Source organism: Hyposmocoma kahamanoa, unplaced genomic scaffold (genome assembly GCF_003589595.1).
Source record: "Hyposmocoma kahamanoa isolate Upper Pololo Valley unplaced genomic scaffold, ASM358959v1 88947, whole genome shotgun sequence".
Lineage (NCBI taxonomy): Eukaryota > Metazoa > Arthropoda > Insecta > Lepidoptera > Cosmopterigidae > Hyposmocoma > Hyposmocoma kahamanoa.
In genome coordinates this window covers 11,768-30,586 of record NW_020654518.1, presented here as the reverse complement: position 1 = coordinate 30,586, position 18,819 = coordinate 11,768, and the positions used below count along the sequence as shown (strand labels likewise).

Sequence of the window (18,819 nt, the reverse complement as noted above, 5' to 3'; positions counted from 1 at the left end):
GTTCAGGTTTAGAAGGGTACTAAGACTTGTCAACTTATGTCTCAGGGTGACGGGCGCAGAGGTAGTGGCCCTCAGATCTTTGCGATTTAAAGCTCTGAGTGGCACTGCAACTGTTGTGAACAGGCGTGTAGCTTACCATCAGTGGCACGACTCATTCGTTCCGTCACTACATATTATAAAAAAAAACTATTTAAGTCTATTGAATCAAATCCCTTACAGTTTTCATCATCGAATCACACGAACTGGATCTTGCGCAGGCAATACCCCGAGCTTTGAAGGTAGCTGAGGAGATGAGACCCGATGTGCGCGCTGGTGACGCCTTGCTTGTACTCGACAGAGAGAACCAGGATGACGCTCAGAGGAAATGTGGGTAGTTTTAAAACTTACTTTGTTTTTAAACAGGTGTAATTTTCAATAAACACTGTTCAACGCTTTGTGGTCACCTTAGAATAAAGCATACGCATTTTAACTATAAAACTATAATAACTGCCTCCGTGGCCGAACGGTTACCATGCCGGACTGCCACGCAGAGGTCCCAGGTTCGATTCCCGGGCCGGGAGAAATATTTGTATGGCCTACATTTATTTCTCTCGTTAGTTTGGGTGTAATTTGTGGTTGTCTATGTGTGTGTCCATGGCACCCGCGACACAGGGTTTCCCTAGTGCGGGGCTATGTTGAGTGTGAGCGTTATTATTATTATTATTTAAATAATTTGTTTCTGTTGAAACAGATCTGTTAAAAAACCGAACTCAAAAGTACGCGGTATTACATCTATTTGCCACGTTTTATTGAAATCGGGTGCTGGAAAGTACGCGAAACTGGATTCATCCCCTAGTTTGCTACCCTTAGAGGTGGAATATTTTCTTTAAATTTAAATGGCACCACTACTGAGGTATCCTATTTCCAACAAAAAAAAAATCATCAAAATCGGTTCACCAATGCTGAGTTTGCCGAGAGCCGCGTAACATAACACAAAAAAAACATAACTGCAGTCGAATTGAGAACCTTCTCCTTTTTTCAAGTAGTTAATAAACCAAATAGGAAATAGATATTATTGTTAAAAAAACGAAAGTAAATCGTATAATTTTTTTGGAGAACTAATTAAAAATTAAACATGACGAATTTTCCACGTTACTCGTAAGCGTTGATCGTTCAACTTACTGCTGTTGACCGCTAGATGGCAGCACATTAAATGAAATTACAAAAATCAGAAACCGCCATTTTGATTTTAAATCGAAATTGCTTACCTACTACTATAATAGGTATTGAACTATCAACGATATGCCAACTGGGTAAAGTTCAAATTATGTCAATAGTCCAGAATTTGTTACATCTACGACCAATCACTATCAAGATTTCATAGTATACATTGACTTACAATTATATGGACGTCGGGTCCGCGCTAAAAAGTGTCCGAACTTATAGGACGTTAAAATCGTATACAGAGCGTCATTCAGGCTTCAGTCTTCGTTTGTTCGACTGACAGCGAAGCGAGCAAAATTAGACAGTACTGCGATGACATTACAATTTAAATTCAACGTTTTAGCTTTTTCATATTCCTTTACATGTCACTACGTTTAAATAGGTTGACTTGGGACATTTTTTCGTGGTTTTTGTATTAGACCCGTCGTCCATTTATTTGTAAGTCAATGATAGTATATAACATTATGACAGTGAACCCGTGACCATGAAACAATGACAACATTTTCATAAAAAAATTAACACTATTCCTATCCGAAAACTGTTATTACACTATTAACGAATATTTAATAGATAATACATTCATTGGCCACGCAAAATGATGATAAATGTTAAGGTTGTTTTTAAATTAAATTTTATAACAATATAATATAGTATATAGTACCTATGATAAATAAGATTAGAATACTTACTGTATATAAAACACTACTATAAAATTGCGCTTCCTCTCTCCTAGCTCCTATGTTGCGTGCCCGACAGGGCCCATAATACTGGTCTCACTACATTTGTAACATCTTATTATGTACATTATGGTTTTGCAATAAATTATTGAATTGAATTGAATTGAATGAAACCTGTAACCTTGTCCATCTTTTAATTAAAGCATAATTTCCCAATGTGATCCTTACCGCCCAGCACCCTTACCCTTCAAAACCGGAACGCAGTAATGCTGACATTATTGCTTGGCGGCAGAAATAGGTAAGGTGGCAGTATTTCCCTGGACGAACTTTTTCTCAAGGAGCTCTACTGCTCTACAAAAACCTGTATTATCTATAGTTATGTGACCTGCCACGTTGCCGCCGGTGTGCGATTATACCAACCAGTAAGGATGTGGTCGCGTCGTTACGTAGATCCTCGAGAATGTTTTAGAATCTCGTCTGACGCCATAATGCCATTAAGATAAAAATGCTGTCCCGGAATGTGCTCTGTTTTGATGCAAAAACAATTCTTTTAGGGTTATTTATTGTGTCCCAAGATAACGTTCCATTATCGAGTTCTAGTTAGCATCAGATGTTATCTTCGTATGGTGTTATGTGCATCTAGAATTCCTTATTGTTTATGGGTCTTGGCGCTGTTGGTGGTAACTTCTAACTCTTGATAAACTATGCTACATAGCACCTACATTGTATATAATCTTTGTCCTCGTGATTTTTTGTGATATAAAAATACGTGTTTTCAATTATTTATTTATTTAATAGTGAATTGTATAGGAAAAATACAACAAGTCACCATTTACAAGGAAAACAAAAGGTTCTGCTTATTTCTAACAGAAATTTCTTCCTGCAGACCTAAATAAGGGACACTATAACTAAAAGAACGAGCGCAACAAAACAAAAAAAATGTAATATAAAAATAATATAATATATATAGTTTTAAATTATATAAATACTTACATAAATACTTGTTTTATTATATAATACCTAAGATATGGATGGAATAGTAGATAAATAATGCTCTCTCTCACTTTAAAAATAGCTAACGATTTACTGTCGTGAACAGTAATAGGAAATGCATTCCAAAGTGACCGCATGAACAGCGAAGGAATGAGAATAGAAACCGATATTGAAGCTCGGAAAAGATAACTGGGACCTAACAAGAGAGCGACAGGGTTTATCCTGACCTAAGAAAGCTGAAACGCTCGTTCAGGTACCCGGGAGACACAGGGTTATGTAAAATATTATAAAGAATGGACACAATATGCAAATTCCTGCGGAGAAAGGAAGCAATTTTTTTATCTTGCCTAAGTAAACCAAAGAGGAACCTAAGCTCTAAGGTGTAACCGCGTTCCGAAATATTGGGAAAGTAAGAAGTCATATCGTGGTAGAAACCTGTAATTAAACAGTGAACATTTAGGCAATGAATAACTACGAAAGCTTTGAAATCTTTACTCTGAGTTTTGGCGACAGCGTTTCTGATAGTAATCTTTTTAAAAGGAGGTTCTTATTCGACTGTATTTTTAACCGACTTCAAAAAAGGAGGAGGTTCTCAATTCGACTGTATGTTCTTTTTTTTTGTTTTTTTTTTGTATGTATGTTACGCTATAACTCCGGTATTTGTGAACCGATTTTCATGATTCTTTTTTTGTTGGAAAGGTGGTACTTCGATAGTGGTCCCATTCTATTTTAAATGAAATCATACACCTCTAAGGGTGGCTGTTCACGCATGAAGATTCATTTTTATAAATAGCGCCTAACTTTAATTTAGGAGCAATTGCTTTTAGCAATTATTTAGTTGATTTTGCTATTTCTCCAATTCAAGGCGTTTTTCCCTCGATATACTTTGAGTAGTGTCGTAGTGACTACCTATTTTTATTATCTCCAGTATCAAGTCCTGTATAGTGGCGAACTAGGGGACATTTCAGTGAAACTTAGCAAATAGACGTAATTCCACGTACTTTTGAGGTCGGTTTTTTTTTAGTACTCTGTACTGATATTATGTTTTGTATGTGTATATTACGCGATAACTCCGACATTCTGTAAACCGATTTTGAAGATTCTTTTTTTGTTGGAAAAAGGGTCAAATTTAAATGGGACCCATACTGAGGTAGTATGGGTCCCATTTAAATTTGAAGAAAATATTCCACCTCTAAGGGTAGCATACTAGGGGATGAATCCTGTTTCGTGCACTTTCCGGTAACTGATTTGAATAAAACTTGGTAAATAGATGTAATGCCACGTACTTTTGAAGTCGGTCTTTTTTATAAAAAAAATTACAATTGTTTTCTTCCGTGTTTGTTGTAGTATGCCAGCTGGTGTCTCAAGGAGTATCAATGATAATTGACTTATCCTGGAGTCCTTGGGAGGTCGCTGAACAACTGGCTTCCAATACTGGTAAAGGGTTTTCTATAAATTACGCCACTGCCATTAATTTTTAATCACCAACAATTTTTTTCTATGCATTAGGGTAACATTCAAAGACTCCATTTGTATACAAAAAATATCCGAATTGAATTGTTCATAAAGAAAAATATATGCAAACATTGACATTTTTTAGATAAGTTTGATGAACACTATGCCAATTTTATTTTTTGATCTTTTGCTGTTATTTATGTGACAAGCCATATTTTATTTACTAATATTATGCTCAACTTTTGTGAAAAAAAAATAAAGAAACAGGAAACAAAATTCGAAAAAAAAAGAAAAACACGAAGTTTGTGAAAAAAAAATAGAAACAAAATAAAAGCAGAACATATCCAAAAATTTTGGTGGCGTAAATGTTTATTGGAGTAATTGTTCAATATTTTGTTACTCAATTACTAAATAGAAAAAAAACGCGTATTTTATTTTTTCACCAATAATCATAATACCAAAATTTGCTTAGTAATTAAAAAGTTAAATTCCTCATGATGTGACTGAAGTACTTACATCTTCCTGCATTTATTACGCCACCGCGCGTCTCAATGTGGCAGGGTAATCTCACTATTATTACAATAGTGTTGTAACTCAAAATTTGCCAAATTCAAGATTATACTATTGCTGAACGTAGAATTTAATTCTCTTCACGTCAATAAAACCATCGTTAGAATATTGTAAGAAACAATTAAAAAATCTACTTAACTCAAAATGAGACAAACTTTTTGTGAGCTAGTTCTGAACAAATCTAGTTTTTACCAATAGTTGACTTTAGAATTGTATAACAATATTAGTACTGACCCCTGACCCTATCAAGTTATATTATACAGCGTTTAAAAAGTGAGTATCCGTAGATTATTCCAAGTCAATAATAGTGACATTTGTCAATTCAGCGCAAAGGTAATAGCGCTTTAAAAATGAGCTAATATTCAGAAAAAATCGCTATAGTGTACAATATTACTTTGATCAAATCGGCAATGCTTCGTAGACTTGTGAAAAAAGTGCTGTTTATAGTGACGATGTTTTATCAAAATCAGTAGCTCGCAAATGGTTTGCTCGTTTTCGTTCTGCACATTTCTGCGCTAAAGACGCGCCGTGCTCTTGTCAACCAATTATTGAAAAAGTTATGACATCGCTGCAGTTTGACAACATTTGCATAAAGGTGGATACCAAAAAGTAGCTCGATATTTTGGTACCTCATGAATTAACAGTGAAACATATTAACATCTGCGAAACGCAGCTGAAACGAAACGGAGCCATTTTTGAAGAGATTGATAACGGGTAATGAAAAGTGGGTGACACATGACAATAATGTGCAAAAAAAACTTCTCCAACCTGGAAGAAGCTGCACAAACGGTGACAAAACCCGGATTGACGGCACGCAAGGTAACACAAACCATTAGTTTTGTGGCACTTGAAGGGGATCGTGCATTATGAGCTTCTCAACCTGGTCAGACCATAGCTTCCACTCTCTACTGTCAACGTGCGCAATTGAAGTAAAGCGGCCAGAGTTGACCAACTCGAAAGGTGTTATTTTCCATCAAAACAATGCCGAACCACACACATCTTTGATACTTTGGCAAAAATTGACAGAGCTTGGTTAGGAAGTTTTGATGCATCCATCTTACAGGTCGGACCTTGCCCCGTCCCACTACCATTTGTTTCGCTCTCTACAGAACTCTCTTAACGGTGTGAAGCTGACTTCAAAAGAGGCCTGTGAAAATCACTTGGTTCAGTTTTCCGCCCAGAAATCACAGAAGTCTTACACTTATGTCATAATTGTTTTACCAGAAAAATGACAAAAGGTGATCGATCAAAACAGCATATATATGGTTTAATAAAGTTTAAAAACAATATGAGAAAAATGTGTTAAAAAGTTAATGAAAAAACGTCCGTACTTTTTCCTTGACCCAATATACTTGCAATGTAGGAAATTGTTTAGATATCCGCAATAAACTTTAACCTGTACATACATTTTAATAATCTTTGAAGAGAAGTGAGTAATTCGTTCTTTACCGATACTAAAAAAATACACTTTTTGAGTTAATACTAGAATCAGAATCATTTATTATATTATAAATTATAAATATATCTTATAAAAAGATATTACATGTAGTTTGAGTACAATAGTTCATACCCATGTCGGGTGTACAATGTTTTAAGATTATAATTAGTCATTAAGCTCAATCAATTAAAATACAAAAGATTTCAAAATGTCAACAAGCTAAATACAGACTTAAAAAATTTAAATGTATCACATAATTATCAACGTCAACTACTTAAACATATCTATAAGTAAAAAAAAATAAATGCATTATATAACTATCAATATCAACAACTTAAACACAAATTTTAAAATAAAGTTTATCTGATTTACAACATAACAATGTTTATTATATTTAATTTAATTATTAATATATTAAATAGTAAATAAATAATTTAATTATTATAATAGCGACCGAGTAAAAAAAGTATGTAGTCAGTGAAGATGATACTATTGTATCAACAGTGCAATATTACAATAATCTCAGTACAGAGTACTAAAAAAACCGACCTCAAAAGTACGTGGAATTACGTCTATTTGCTAAGTTTTATTGATATATCCTTAAATTCGCCACTATACAGGACTTGACCCTGGAGAATAAAAAATCGGTTCTCACTACTCAAAGTATATTGAAAGAAAAACGCCTTGAATTGGAGAAATAGCAAAATCAACCATTAAAATAATTGCTCCTAAATTAAAGTTAGGTGCTATTTATAAAAATGAATCTTCATGCGTGAACAGCCACCCTTCGAGGTGGATGATTTTCTTCAAAATGAAATGGGATCACTATGGAATTCCCCCCCTTTCCAACAAAAAAGAATTATGAAAATCGGTTTACAAATATTGGAGTTATCGCATAACTTACATACAAAAAAAAACAAAAAAACATACAGTCGAATTGAGAACCTCCTCCTTTTTTGAAGTCGGTTAAAAACTCATAAGGGTCACTATTATCTTTTTTTTCTGATAAAAGTAACAATTGTAATTTAAATACTTCCAAGGTGTACCCATCCTTCACACGTCACTTTCATCGCAGCAACTAATCAAAGCTCTGGACGACTACCTCGAGACTCGAAATGCCACAGATGCCGCGTACATTTTGGAGAGCGAGAGCGGTAAGTCGTTGTTAGTGTTGTGTCTTGGAAATATTTCCATTTTGAAAAAAAAAACTTATTTTTTCGAGGAACCAAATATTTTCCGGATATTTTTTCCTTTAACTTTCCACATTTGACTTTTTTTGATAACACCTGTCAAAAGTTGAAGTTACTGAACGAAAACGATGGAGCGAATAAAAACGTTTTTTTTTCGCTGTTGTGAAATCATTTTAAATCTCATTTTTCTTTATGTGGTTTTTAGTCACACAAGTTTATATTATAATGCACGCTAAACAAAACTTGAAAAGATATTTCTAAACGTAAAACATAATATGAGCCTTCGAAATTATATTTTTCAAATTTTTCGGGAAATTTTCCGGAAAAATTTCCAATATTTGAAACTAAAACGTGTATTATTTTATATAAGCTACACTACATATACATAATTTTTTTCTTGTCCATTTTGTGCTAAGTTAATATAAAAAAACGTGTTTTCAATTATTTTTGGTGGTTGAAATTTTTTTATTGGGAACCTATACAATAAGTAATGACTAAATTACTATCACTAGTATCAGGTTTCTTACCACGGTATGACTTCTTTTTATTTTCCCGATATTTCGGAACGGTTGCACTGGAGTAGTCAACCCGTGACCATGGAGCGTGCAATCTATATTGAATAAATTATATTATTACAGATGTAGACCGCACCTTATACACCCTGCTGGGCCACTCCAACGTCCGAGTGTGGGTTCACGCGGGCCTCACGAGGGACTCGGCCCGCGCTTTGAAAAGCATGAGGCCTGAACCCAGCTTTTATGTTATTGTTGGGGAGACTGGATTTGTTATGGATACTTATCGGAGAGTAAGCCGGCCATTTTTATTTCATTATACCTCATTTAGACCGTTGCGTACGCCCGTCGCGTCCGCGCTCGGTGTGTTGTCGTCCTTATGAATACGCGGAATTATACCCGCCGCGATCCCGACCCGACATGTTTCATGCTTAAGACAATCTTCGCTGTAAACTAAAGCACGTATATTATGCCTTGGAGTCAATTATGCGAATTCGTAACGTCTTGGGCGCAAATTCTCCTATTGCTAGGCTTTGCCAGTTGTACAATGATCACAACGCAATGATTGATTTCCACTACTTCTCTGCAATAAGAACCAAGCGCGAAATGTCGTCACCTTCCTAAAACTCTGTCACCTAATTTCTTTTTTTGGTTTTATGCTTAGTCTTAAGATGTTAACATTATTTGTTTTTGCAAGAGATTTGTACGATTAAATTAATTTTTACACTTTTCTTTTTGTAAGTTTCTTTTTACTCGGCCATAATTTATTGTGCAGTTTTATGTTTTTTTTTGCATGTATGTTTTTCTGTTATTTTATTGGTGTAACAATTGTTGACTGACCAAAATAATAAAAAAATATCCGTCGCAGTTGAAACGGCAGGGCCCTTCGGTTTAGAATAACTTATTGTAACAAAGGAATAACTAAAGACTACTTAATTATGCGAATCAATGTAAAATGTAACACAAACTAGGAGAATCCTGTATTTCAGGTAAAAAGTACTAATTATACAATAAAATGAAAATCATAATTATACCGTACGCTTAAATTAGACTACATTCTTCTTCTTCCTGCCCTTATCCCACGCTAGGTGGGGTCGGCGCAACATGTGTTTTTCTTCCACTCTCCCCTATCAGTCGTCATTTTTATACTCACACCTTTCTTCCACTTGCTGTGTGCCTCCGTGACCGAACGGTTACCATGCCGGACTGCCACGTAGAGCTCCTAGGTTAGATTCCCGGGCCGGGAGAAATTTTTGTATGGCTTACATTTATTTCTCTCGTGAGTTTGGGTGTAATTTGTGTTTGTCTATGTGTGTGTCCATGGCACCTGCGACACAGGGTTTCCCTAGTGCGGGGCTGTGTTGAGTGTGTGCGTTATTATTATTATTATTATTACTTGGTCTCTTGCAAACACGCTACGTTTATTCGTCTCCTTTCTAGAACATCCGCTAAGTCCCTTCCTCTTTCAGTCATTGTTCCTACATTCCAACTAGCAATCCTCAGTCTTACTTCCCGGACTCGCTTCTTTTATTAGATAACATTTATTCTGGAATAACTAATAAATTCTCTCTATCTTCATAGGACACATTTTGAAGGATTTCTTGCAGAATATATCCTTAACCTCTATGTAACAAAAACTAATATAACCGCTCACGCGATGCGCTCCCCCTACCGCAAAATGGCGGCTATTTGGTTTCGCAAATTAGAAAAGCATTCAGTTAAAATACAAGTTTTTATAAATAAAAATTATTATTCTGCATTGCTAAATAAATACCCTCCGTACTACCAACAAAAATATCTCAAATAAAATGCAGTAGTACACCGCAAATCCTGCACTTAAAAAGCACTAATGAAATTTTTGGTGTACTTGGATAAATATGATAATATTCCGTTTGAGTGGCTCTAACGTTTACCATGAAATTACTCCTTAAAATATAGTTTATAAACATTTATATTCAGGGTAAACTTAAAAAACGCTCCTTACGGTATATTTTCAATAAATAAACACCGATATCACCAGCCCAAACAATAACACTCACGATTGTCGTGACGTATTTGTGAAGTTGTTTATTTTTTTAAATGACAGACCCAGGCATTAAAAACTTTATGGTTTGCTAGAGTAGTTACCGAAATAGCAACTAATATTAATTCTTTTACCTGTTATAACTTCGATATCCGATAAATCGGAATAAAATCATCACCGGCACCTCTAGGTGTGGTATGCGTCTACGGCTGCATGTATCGCGTGAGCGGATAATGGCCAATTTGGCGTTTAATTTATTCAACAAAAATGGTCAAGCGTACAAGAATGACCGAAGGAGCGTACAGGATTGCTCACGGGAAAGTCTGCACACGCAATTTGCACGATTACCTGTTTGAAATTTTATAAGCTAATTTGTTTTTGTTACAACGTAAAGACCGTCTGTGTAAAGGCTAATAGCGCAGGATGACGGATAGCGCGACTGATGAATCGCAAATCGCAAGCGCAATCGCGCGGTCTTTCCCTTTTCCTTCCAACATCTTGACACGCGCGCAAGTTTACTGTATCACGCGCAATAGAGTCACTACGCAAAAACCCGCTAATGCTTCCAGTGCAATACAGTGGCTATGCGCGAAAATTGTCTTAAAGTCAAAATTTATGTGGTCTGTGGCCAGAGCAAAAGAAAAAACACTTGCCTTAACAAGTGGCGCTTTGGCGACAATTAAACACAGCCCTTATTAAGCACACAATATACTAGTATACTTTATTTTACAGGTTAATTATTCTGCACGTAAAAGTGAGTGCAAAATATAGTAAATTACTTTAAAATATTTGATAATACGTGGAATCGTGTTACATGGACATGGAGTAGCGAGGCTACTGTAATTTTTGACGAAATCTCTCGAAAATACCAAAAAAATTATTTTATTTATTCAAACTTAATTGCACACAAAACAGTACAAATGGCGGAATAACGCCTAGAATGAATAATGAGACTAGAAATTTTCGACAATTCCCGGAATAAAAACCCTAATTAACACCCAACTTATTCTCTTCAGGCTGTAAAGGAAAAGCTTGTCCGCCGAGACTACCGCTGGAACCTGGTCTTCACGGACTACCCAAGTACAGTCGACACTTCAGACATGATTATACCTACAATGATATTATATATTGACCAGAGCGAGTGTTGTAAATTGACCGGGCAAAGGGAGGAGTGTAGTTGTCCCAGTGATATGCAGGTGTAGTATCATTTATTTCCGACATAAAAGCTTAGTACACGGCGTATTTTATACGCTTTGTTTGATTTTTAATTCGGGACTTAATCATGTATAAAACATTTGAATTACCTCGACGTTTCGAACGTATCACAACGTCTATGGTCTCGAAGGACCTGAAGAAGCGGGTGTCAGCCTTAGAATAATAACGCATAGAATGATAGTTTCATATCAAACGAACTGTCACAAGTGAGGCAAAAATCAAATTCATGTAGGCTAGTTTTAGTAGTAGGTTCATTTTCGGTTTTAGTGAATATTTATATAAAAATACAAGTTGAAACGCGTTACTTCCGTGTGGAATGTGATGTTAGTATCTATTTTATGTTTGTCTGACGTATTTTTACACTCATTTACCGCACATTTCGCCATTTTTAGCTAAAATTCTGTTCGCGGTGCAAGTTGACCTTGAGCACTGAAGGCCCGCCCGCTCGTGTAGGCCCATTGGGCGCGCTTCAATTTGCCTCACTTAGCGTGTGCGGACTAGGTTTCTATGCGTTATTATTCTAAGGTGTCAGCATCTTCTAGCCGTGCCAGTTTTTCTAACTACCCGCACTTGATCTCCATTGATTATTTGTGCACTAGGGTTCTCACTAGACTGACACACAACACTCGCGACATCCGACGACTTGTCGGGCGATACTTCGTACTTGATGATAACTGGATCCCATGACGATGAAAGCTTAAAACCGTCTTCTCGGTTGAAATTACGGTGTTTTTTTTTAATTTCAATAGCTTCACGTACGATTCTACTATAGTGATGATGTTCTGTAGAAAGGATCTTGGGATTATGAATCTCTAAGTGTAAACTCCAGTTGAGTATACAGGGTGACAGGTTGAACCAGATAAATATTTAAATTCGAATATGTTACAAACAAAAACTGAACACAAACTCAAAACAAAAACTTGAAAGTGTATAAATTATAATTATTAATACAAACATCAAACACTCAGAAAAAAATCCTTCGATCGACCGTGTTCTAGCTTACCGTGGCAGACGCTATACCAACTAAGCCACGGAACGAACCAGCGGACCTCAAGAATTTTTCTATGTGTTTGTTGTCATATCTTTGTATTTGGTTTTTTCAACGACTTTTTAGCCATAGCGCCATCTATGAGAAATCTTAAGTATTTCGTCACCCTGTTAGATACCTTTACAGGTACCAGCCCTGGCTAGAGATGTCGCTATTCATTGTATTAAAATTTTTATTGAATTGATATTCAATTATTTTTTAAGTGAAATTACTCCACTAGTCTTTTAATTATTAATACAAAGATCGAATACTTACAAAAAATTCCTTCGATCCGGCCGGATTCGTATTCGGAAAAATATAAATATACCTGTTCACGTGCACGCGACGTAAACAGACAACCTGACCGGACATTTGCTAAGTGATGACAATAGACTACTCAGCAGTGCAATGACCGTTCTGAACTAGGCTGCTGAGTAGAGTAGTTAACTTTATGTATACATTTAAAAATAATATTGTTTATAGTCACACACACATAAATACCGTTTTGTATAAATAGCTTAAGTTTTGTAAATAAAACCCTCTTTGAATTCAGACATCAACGCTGTCTTATTGACAACGGAGCACTCCTGACTACAGCATCCTCTCACTGCGGCCAAGACACCTTTAGCCGTTAGCTTATCTGATCAGTCTTGTGAGTCTGTGAGACTGGCAGTGAGAAAACCATTTCCTAAAGCACCCTTATCCTTCCCCCTTTCCGTCTGTTGCCTTAGGTCGCACGGTGACAGGCTTCCCCTACTATTTATATAAGTATATATTCCGTAGCGTATGGTTAGGGCTAGGCTGTTAGGTAGGCAACTAGGGTTGTTAGTGATAGTACAGCTTTCCCTGACCACTCATGTATAGCCAGCTAGCTACAGCTAGGTAGTTGACTGTACAATACCAAAAATAAACTTTTAAGTTGTTGTTGTACTATCTGACACTTTTTAGAACTGTATTTGGTACAAAGTTCAAACGTACAAGCGTCCTCCCCGACGACCCTCTTCAGTCCTATATTTTGCATCGGACTGTTAGCGATGTATTTAAAATTTTTATTTTTGTATGAAAGGACTTAAAATTTGATAAATTATTAAAAGTAACAGAATTAAAGTTGTTGTTTATAAATGATGTTAGTAATACAGTCCTGCAAGCTTTAGTATTTTAAAAATAACTTTCCAGAGAAAACAACTAGTCCTCAATAGCCTGTTATCCTACATAACAGACTCGTATTTCAAGCTGGAACGCGAATTAGACCCCGTAGTGGTACAGTTGGACTGCGAAGCCCCAGCGGTGGAACTTAATGGTACAAGAGCTAGAATTTGGAGATTGTTTGCTGAAGATGTTGAGATAAATAACGACACAACTTTCTATTGGGACCAAGACAGGTAAATGTATTTTTCTTATAATTTCGTAAACCATATCACAAAGGTGCTCTTTTCAGTTCTGAATCAAAATTGTATTGTCTATGGTACTCGCTACTGATTTCAAAATGTTTTACTGTACGCCTTAGAGGATGGAAAAAAAGACTAATTACTATATAACAATACTGTGTGATTGTATATACTGTGAAGATCTGGAGGCTGGCTTTTGTCTGGTAGGTCGGCTGCTGGCTCTTCTTCGGGTTTTTCTATGTATCTCGAGCTTAGGCTGTTTTTCGACTGTGTGTCTATTGGCGCCAGTGCGCCTTTTATAGGTGACTGAGCCTTCCTTTTCCCGCCAAAAGTTACCTCACCCCTTTGTACTGTTTATTCATCCTTCACACATTAATCTATTACAAATACTTTTGTATTGTACATTTGTTACTGCTAATTTGTACATAACGTCTTAAAAACTATATAAGTGGTACATAACTGCCTTAGTCTTGACAGTGTGAGCCTAGTGGAAAAGATCCTTAGGTTCAGGGTCCCTGATGATTACTGCAACAGGCGACGTGTTGTGCCCCTCCTGGCAATCGAGCCCTCTCGCACTGAACTGCACCGACACTCGCCTATTCCACGTACGACTGCACTCCTCAACTCCATGCTCGCAGCATCGCCGCAGTGTGATGTGTTTGTGACTGGGATAGAGAGACTGATGACGGAATGGAAGAGAGTTTTGGAGAGATGTAGGAATGAATTAGTAAGTAGATAATTTTAAGTTTATTTTATTGTTCTATTTCTTGTTGTTTTGTGTAATTGTTTTTTTTCTTTTTAAATTGTTATTAACTGAATGTTCGTAACGCCATGGTGCAAACTGTTATGTTACACATTTTGTCTATTAATAAATAAATAAATAAATAAATAAATAGTCGTGCGCTCGCAAGCGATTTGTGCCGGGCGACCTACTTATACTGCCCTGCCCCCGCTTCAGGTGTATAAGTAGTCGCCCTAGCTGCGTATGCGCTTATCCTGCCATTCAAAGCACACGTGAAAACCGTCCGCGATCGCGCCCACTTTGTTATGAGCCGGCTCCATCCCCTTCTCAACAAGCATAGCAAATTCTCCCTTCGCAATAAGGTGAGATTGTACACGACCTGCATCCACCCAATCATGACGTACGTCAGCGTCGCGTTCGCTCAGGCAACTCCCGCGCTCATACACCGCCTGCAGGCTCTCCAAAATAGATTCATGCGCAACGCGACGGGTGCCCCGTGGTACCTGCGCAACGCTAACCTCCACATAGATTTACGGCTCCCCACAATAGCCCAATTCATGAAACAGGCATCGAGGAAATACTTCGACTCTGCTCCTCACCACCCCAACCCCCTCGTGGTGGCTGCATCCTCTTACGACCCCCTCAGGGAACAACCCCACCGCGTACGTAGGACCCGTCGGCCAAGGGAAGTCCTCAACGATCCTGACGACCCTATCACTCTCGCCACTTTGAAGGCCAACCAGATCGCTAGTCAGTCCCGTCCCGCACGCACCAACCGTCCTCGTCGGCGAGGTCGTAGAGTCATTTCAGCACGTACACTGGTAAATTCTCTCCTACAGCACGCCCTTCTGGCGGAAGTCTCCAGTAGCGCCCTGAGCCGAGGTCCGTGCCCACTTGGGCGCCCTCAGGCCCGCTACTTAGCTTTAAGTTTATTTTAGGGGTTATGAGCCTTCAGCTCGCCCTTTAATCCGGTGACTCAGTTAAGGCCATCAGCGGCCAACTGCAAAATAACCTTCAAAAAAAAATATGCGCTTATCCGCGCGCGAGTCGGACCAAACAGGCATAATATTCTTTATTTTACTCACTATTTCAACCTTAAACTATTTACACAAATGTAACGCAATACTTTATCTGTCTATGCCTAGTTGTCATACAATGTCATATTCTCCTATCTAAAATTTAACCATGTTCCTTTTGAGTTAATTAAAGGTTTATTTCTTCCAAAGGTTTATTCTTTCATGTATCAATTTAATTAACTCAAAAAATTGTATCTCAATAAATAGTGTTAAAACTATCTTGTGATGATGACCGACAAAACGGATTCATCGCATTTAACAACGAAGACAATTTTAACTTCAAATATGGCTGATCGTGCGGTGCGATATTAAACCCCGAGATATTTAATGCGAAACCGACTGAACCTGGGGGCCTACCACAGCCTCTTAAAACAATATTACTTTAACCTTACTTTGACTTCCCGTACCATAACGCGCTTAAAGTAAGCTTATTGTAATGTTAAAACTATGATGTTTTATTGTCAGCTTTGTGACTTCACTCACTCCTATGTCAAATTTAGCAATCATAAATAGTTCCACGGATGCAATGGAAACAATGTTATTTTCAGTTTTATCGTCTTAATATTGATTTGTAACGATTAAAAGTTAAGTTGAACTTATTTATTTACAGATATCTCTTCAATATTTTATTTATTTTTTATTTAATGGCACATAGGAAAGAATTTCTCGTTAAATAAAAATACGCGATGTTTATTTCGCAAAATTATGACAGCGCCATCTATACGCTCCTTGGCGAAACTAACAGTTGACACTAGACTATAATTCCGAATTCACAACGTGACAATCAAGACTCAACTTGTTTTATTTATTTTCCTTCATGAAAATGCGGAAAATTAATTGAAAATAACGTAATTCTAAAAAAAATCTATTAAAGATTTCATTATTACATACTTTTCTTTTTATGGCAGTAAAAATTCTCTGAATGTAAATAATATTAAGCACTTTAACATTACACTACGATAGGACGATTCGGAACATCAAAAAAGAAAGAGATGGCATTATGAAAGAAAGAAAGAAAGAAAATAATATTTACTTGGTCTCTACTAGTAACACAAAGAAAATCTTAATATTAAACATTGAGATCCAAAATGGTCACTACTCAGCATTTGTCGGGTTGTGCATGCAAAACAATCCAACTCTGATATTCTGATATTATATAGTTCATATAGCGTTATATCTTTCTTATTTTTAGTAAGGAATAGACAATATTGGGAAATCATTCCTTCTTTCAATAACTTTTGCAATAATACATTGCTTGGTTGACAGATTCGTCGTGACACGAATATGAGTTAATATTATAATAAGCTTACTTTAAGCTTACATTGAAATAAGATTGTTTGACGTAAGACTGGTAACACACAGTTGAGAATTTTATGTCTGAATAAATTGGTGGTGCTTCTTCTGGGATGAAAGTAAAACTTCTCGTGAACTACTTATCTCCGAACATCTTTGCTCTCATAAAAGACTGTATCAATGGTGATCAAGCTGTAAAATTATTGAAAATGAGTAAACAAAAACGTCGTATTAAAAAAAATCTAATATGACGCTGCTCAAACGCTCTACTGCCTCCTGATTGGTTAAATAGACTTCAAAGTCTTGCAACCGGCCCAAGTGAGCACGCCTCACAGCTCCGCCACCAATGAGGAGATTTAGTAGTCGACTTAGAGTCGACGGCTCGGCGGTGGCAACCGTTAGTTAGACAGAGCGCGACGGGAAGCGAGCGTAAAGCTCCAGTACTAATCTGGAAAACAGGGATGGTGCTGGACGTGTACCCGGGACGGCTCACTAGCCTTACAGAGAACTGGATAAAGTCCACCTAAACGGGCTGATATGTGGTCAGGGCCTGACTAGGATGGTCCCTGTACGGGCTTGCTTGCACAGGTTATAGTTCCCTTCCCATAATAACCAAGAGGTTTATAGAGGGGGTCACTATAAAGACGTACGGGGAGAAGGCGAAGGCAGTTCGCTGCTCGCCTGATCCCCTAGTGAGACCAGCGGGCTCTGGACAGGGACTCCGGAGCCTGCATTGCACGGCCTCACTCGTCTGAGGGGCGGGTCGGAGGACAACCGACTCGCCCCTCCGTTGGCGCGGGAGCCCTGGCGTAAGCTAGGCGGCCGGGCAGCGTCGTGGTGAATGTTCACTGATCCCACGGCGCCGACTCAACCGGCGAGAGGGAAACCCGGGGGGGTTTTAGTGGGGTAGGCCCTCCAGTCTGGAGAGAGAGTCCCCACATAACCCCTGAGTCTCCCTGGGCTCAGGGGTATCCATAAAGACTTATGTAGAAAGATATGTGTCTGCACTACAGGTGTAGTCATTTTAATTTAATTTTAATCAGATCTGCCCTCTTGCTCCGATCGCGCTTCATACTCTCGACGTACAAACCGGAGGAAAATCTACAGACTGTAGCGAGCTGGTCTGCCGACGACGAGTACAAGTTGCTTCCAGGAGTTGAGCTGGAGCCGTTGAAGTTTTTCTTCAGGATTGGAACTACTCCAGTAAGATAAATCTTTCATATTCTTTCTTCTTCTTCGTTGGTTCACGATACTGTCTTTAAAACTCGTGTTTAGAGTAGCGGTGGGCGAAATCCAGAAAACTATCATTTCCTATGTGTAACAATCGCGAAAACCTAAGAACTCGATAAATAGGATTGATTATTAAGTGCGGTTATGTAACAGAATGAAAAATACTGTGATCTATTCGTTCACAGAGGTGGTTTAAAAGAGGATGTAATGACAAAAATAGAAAAGGGTATGCTGAGGTCCTCGGCTGAGGTAATTTGGGTACATGGAGGATGAATGAATGTGAAATATAGAGCTAATGTATCTTTTTGTTAATATCAAGTGACGGGACGAACATGCGCGTCTAATGGTAAGCTGCATGCCTGTCCATAACAGTTGCAGTGCCACTCAAAGTTTTAAATCACAAAGATCTGAGAGACACTGCCACTGCGCCCGTGAGACGTAAGTTGACAAGTCCCATGTGCCTGTAATTTCACCAGCACCCTTTCCCTTCAAAATCGGAACACAGTAAAGCTGACATTACTGCTTGGCGGCTGAAATAGGTAAGATGGCAGTACTTCTCTGGACGAACTCTTTTGCAAGGTGCTCTACTGCTAGTTTTGTAAGTAGAAGGAATCAGTTAGAAAAGGAAGACCACGAAGAACATTCTCAGATCAAATTGAGAAGTGTTCTTAAAAAGGTTGGAGTGCTTAGTGAGAAGAACAAGAGAAGGAATCAAATAGAAAAGGACGACCATGAAGAATATTCTCAGATCAAATTGAAAGTGTTCTTAAAAAGGTTGGAGTGCGTA

The 18,819-nt window shown here is 37.6% G+C and overlaps 1 protein-coding gene across 1 annotated transcript in view; it reads left to right on the top strand.

Moving 5' to 3' along the window:
* Positions 1-219: 219 nt before the first annotated feature.
* The window catches only part of LOC113236096, a gene marked incomplete at both ends in the record, with an annotated part of 26,528 nt that continues 7,928 nt past the window's right edge, over positions 220-18,819 (top strand). The window contains 7 exons of the mRNA XM_026472081.1: positions 220-366; positions 4,221-4,310; positions 7,377-7,490; positions 8,165-8,331; positions 11,078-11,257; positions 13,480-13,685; positions 17,846-18,005. Of these exons, the coding sequence (XP_026327866.1) occupies positions 220-366; positions 4,221-4,310; positions 7,377-7,490; positions 8,165-8,331; positions 11,078-11,257; positions 13,480-13,685; positions 17,846-18,005 (1,064 nt within the window). The remainder of the gene's footprint in view (positions 367-4,220; positions 4,311-7,376; positions 7,491-8,164; positions 8,332-11,077; positions 11,258-13,479; positions 13,686-17,845; positions 18,006-18,819) is intronic.